Source organism: Buceros rhinoceros, unplaced genomic scaffold, assembly GCF_000710305.1.
Source record: "Buceros rhinoceros silvestris isolate BGI_N320 unplaced genomic scaffold, ASM71030v1 scaffold14015, whole genome shotgun sequence".
Classification (NCBI taxonomy): Eukaryota; Metazoa; Chordata; class Aves; order Bucerotiformes; family Bucerotidae; genus Buceros; species Buceros rhinoceros.
This window is the reverse complement of record NW_010411247.1, coordinates 9,370-13,003: the sequence shown is the minus strand read 5'-3', so window position 1 is coordinate 13,003 and position 3,634 is coordinate 9,370. Positions and strand designations below refer to the sequence as shown.

The 3,634-nt window shown below is 55.9% G+C and overlaps 1 protein-coding gene across 1 annotated transcript in view; it reads left to right on the top strand.

Annotated features, from left to right (window-relative positions):
* Nucleotides 1–222: 222 nt before the first annotated feature.
* DRC1 (dynein regulatory complex subunit 1) overlaps nt 223–3,634 on the top strand; it is a gene marked incomplete at its 5' end in the record, with an annotated part of 11,175 nt that continues 7,763 nt past the window's right edge. Inside the window, 4 exon segments of the mRNA XM_010135945.1 lie at nt 223–313; nt 652–764; nt 1,854–2,037; nt 2,864–3,001. Coding sequence (XP_010134247.1) covers nt 223–313; nt 652–764; nt 1,854–2,037; nt 2,864–3,001 — 526 coding nt within the window.

Here is a 3,634-nt window from a genome sequence, read left to right as displayed (position 1 = left end):
AGACCTGGGACTACCCAGCAACAGGGCTCTCTTCCCTGCCTCCTTTCTGCAGCTGTGGGGACCTCCTGGCCTGGGGCTAAATCTGCTGAGGAGAAGAGAGAGCCAAGCGTGCTGTGCTGAGCTGATGAAGCCTGGGCTGGTGTCCCACATCCAAGGGCATCTCCGAGCGTTAGGAAGTTGGTCTGGTTTAACATGTTCTTGCTTTCCCACTTTTCTGCTCAGGGAGGCCTTTGGAGAAGATGTGGAGCCGAAGTTGGCTGAGGAGGAGGAAGAGCAGAGAACGACCCACAAGCAGATTGAGGAGAGCAGGCAGGTAGGATAGGAAGGTCCTCTTGGGTCCCTGACCTCTACACATTTGGCTTCACCCTCCTTTTAGCTTGTGTATGTTGCTTGGTGTCACGCAGCAGCCTTTCTGCAGGAAGCAGCAGAGACAGAAACTCCTCGGGACTGGGCGGGAGTCAAATCTTGGAGTCTGACCTGGAGATAAGGTTTTCCTTATCCTTTATGTGACAAACAGCCCTTGGACTGGAAGGATCCAGGACTGATGCCGGGCATCCACACCCCACCCAAACCCCAGTCCCATCCACACGTGCAGGGGAAGATCTTAAAGGGTTTTTCCAACCAGAACAATTTTCTGATTCTCTTTCCCAGAAGCTGGCCAAGCTGCTCTTCGATGGTACGCAGATGGTGACAAATATCCAGGTCGCTGCTGACTTGAGAGAGATGCAGAGGAGGATGAAGGAGGCAGAACTGAAACTACAGAGGTAAGAGACTGCACTGTGCAGACATTGGTGCAGCTTCCTGAGGACATCCAGGAGCTCATAGCAGTCAGGGCTGCACTGGACTGATGTTGATTGATCTGCCACCACTGGATCTCTGCAGATCAAGGCTGGTGGCTTTCCCAGGTTACTATGGACGGCTGGTCACAGTCTTCCTCCAGACCCATCACATCTTCAGCTCCAGAGTGTGAGAAACGTGGCTGGTTCTCAGCTTTTCACCAGGAGCCTGGACCACGTTGGCTCATGGTCTCCTCACTTGAGAAGCATGGGCGCAGCTGCCCTGGCTTCGGCCTTTGCTTCTGCAGCCTGGAGGTGAACCTGTGGTGGAGAACGTGCCACCTTGTTCTAGAAGGTTGCTCTCCAGGCATGGAGACAGGGGTAGTTACTGGCCAAACGTGGGCCATTACTGTGGGGCTGGGTGTGAGGAGACCGTGAGGCTGTGCTGGTCTGAGAAAGGGATATCAAGGTCCTCAGCTGGGGGACACTGAGTTCTGGCTCCTGCTGCCTTTGGAGGACCCTGTAGGAGCAGTTTGTGGCATGCTGGCTGTCGCAAGATCCTTGTCCCTTGGCAAAGATGGTGGCCGCTGCTCAGCCTGAGCCAAGAACCATCCCCAGAGCAGGCTGGATGGTACTTCTGCTTGGGACAGGGAGGAGTTTTGTCCTGGGGACATCATCTGGTCGGCGCCCTTTTCCTGTAGCTGGACTACGGTCTCTGGACAGTGACTACAGCCTGGAGGCTCTTTGGCACTGCTTGTCCACCCCCTCTCGCCCAGAGACAGCTCCCTGGGCAGAGGAACTCCTTACTGCTTGAGCTGGACTCTTTAGTGTCCTCTGCCATGGCTGTTCGAGCAGTGGGTGAGGGCAGAGCCAGGGAAATGCCTGTCTAGAAAAAAGGACCTGCAGGGTTCTAGCTCGGCCTTTGCCTGATGCTCTAACAACCAGAAAGCTGCTGCTCCACTGATGTCTTGATGCCGCTTTGAATCCACACTGGGTTCTGCGGGGAAGGGCCACAGAACTGCGCCTGCAGCACTGGCTGCCTTGCCTCAGCTCACCCTTTGCCATGTGCTCCTGCAGGGTGGAGAAGCTGGAGGAGGAAGCCAGGTCAAGCACATCCAGGGTGGAGGAGATCACCTCCAAGTGGGCCTTGACCAAGGAGGTGACGGTCCCGCAGGAGCTGTGGCAGCTGCTGAGCCAACAGCAGCAGCAGTGCGCAGTGCTGCTGGCAGAGAAGAACAAGCTCATCAGTGACCTGCAGCAGGTAGCATGGGGCCCAGGCAGGGATAGCGGGGAAGGGTAGGTCATTTAAAGCTCTGGAGGAGCTGTTCTAAAGCAACGGGCATCTCAGTCTGGCTCTTCACCAGTACATGGCAGAAATCTGTGCAGTGTCAGTCTGGGTCAAAACTCTGCCGGGAGCTGCAGTGCCAGTGTCCCAACATGGACCATGACATAGATAAGAGAATCACAGCATGGTCTGGGTTGGAAACAACCTTTGAACTCCTTGAGTGCAACCGTTCCCCCAGCACTGCCAGGTCCCCACTAACCCCTGTCCCTCAGCGCCACCTCCACATGGCTGGGAAACCCCTCCAGGGATGGGGACTCCACCACTGCCCTGGGCAGCCTGGGACAGCCCTGCACAACCCCAACAGGCAAGAAATGGTTCCTCAGGGACAACCTCAACCTCCCCTGGAACACCTGGAGGCCGGTTCCTCTTGTCCTGTTGTTTATTCCTGGGCAGAAGAGACTGACCTCCCTGCCTCGCTCCAACCTCCTGTCAGGGAGTTGTGGAGAGGCAGAAGGTCTCCCCTGAGCCTCATTTTCTCCAGGCTAAACCTTGCCAGGTCCCTCAGCTGCTCCTCAGTGCACTTGTGCTCCAGACCCTGCACCAGCAGATTGGGTGCCCTGGCACTGTTCAGCGTACAAGGGCAGACACACAGGTCACTGGGACCAGTAAAACAAACTGGCAGGTCTTCAGATCACACGGTCCAAGGAAAAGGCAGCATCTGGGTCTTGCCCTCTCCATTAACCCCTGAGGATTCCTGGACAAATCCTTCTCCCCAGTTTCAGCATCTGCTTTCTTCCTCCAGGAGCTGAGAGACAAGGACGAGCAGTACGTGCAGGCCATTAAGCAGCAGTCGGATGACATCCACCTGCTCTTGGAGAGGATGGAGGAGCAGATCAGGCTCATGCTGAAAACTTACCGTCGCAATCTCCTGCAGATGGAGGTAACAGGTCATAATGTGGAGGAAGAGTCCGATGAGAAAACCTACAGCCACTTGCTTCAGATCTATGGCAAAAAGGCCTCAGGCTCGTGGCACTGGCTGGCTTGACTTCTGTCCAGGCAGCAGAGCGAGGTGTTGGCAAATGAGGTGAGATCTGGCCAAGCCAGAGCACTGACCTGTGCTGAGGGGCAGCTTTACACTGTGCTGTGAACGGCTGTGGCTCAAGGTAGAGCAACTCGGTGGCCTTTGAAAGCTGTTGCTGCTTGATGGCTGATTCTTCATGTTCCTAAAGGCCAGAAAGGACCATTGTTGTCCTTTATTTAGACTTACCTTCTGGGTGACCCTTGTGGATCAAACCCACGCTGGTCACTGAGTGAGGGCCCCTGTTGATGTCCCTTTGGGTGGTGGCTGACCAGGCTCCACTGCTAAGCACCATGCAGTGATTTTCATGTAAGTCACAGAGCTTCCCACCACCCAGAACATGCTGCCCAGCTCTGGTGGCTGACAGTAGCAGTCCCTGATGGGGTCACACTGTGAGGTCTCTGCCAGCAGCATCCTGGCAAGGAGAGGAGAGGCCAGGCCAGTGGGTGTTCACCAGCCAGCGGCAGGCCTTCTGCCGGGAAGTTGGCAAAGTGC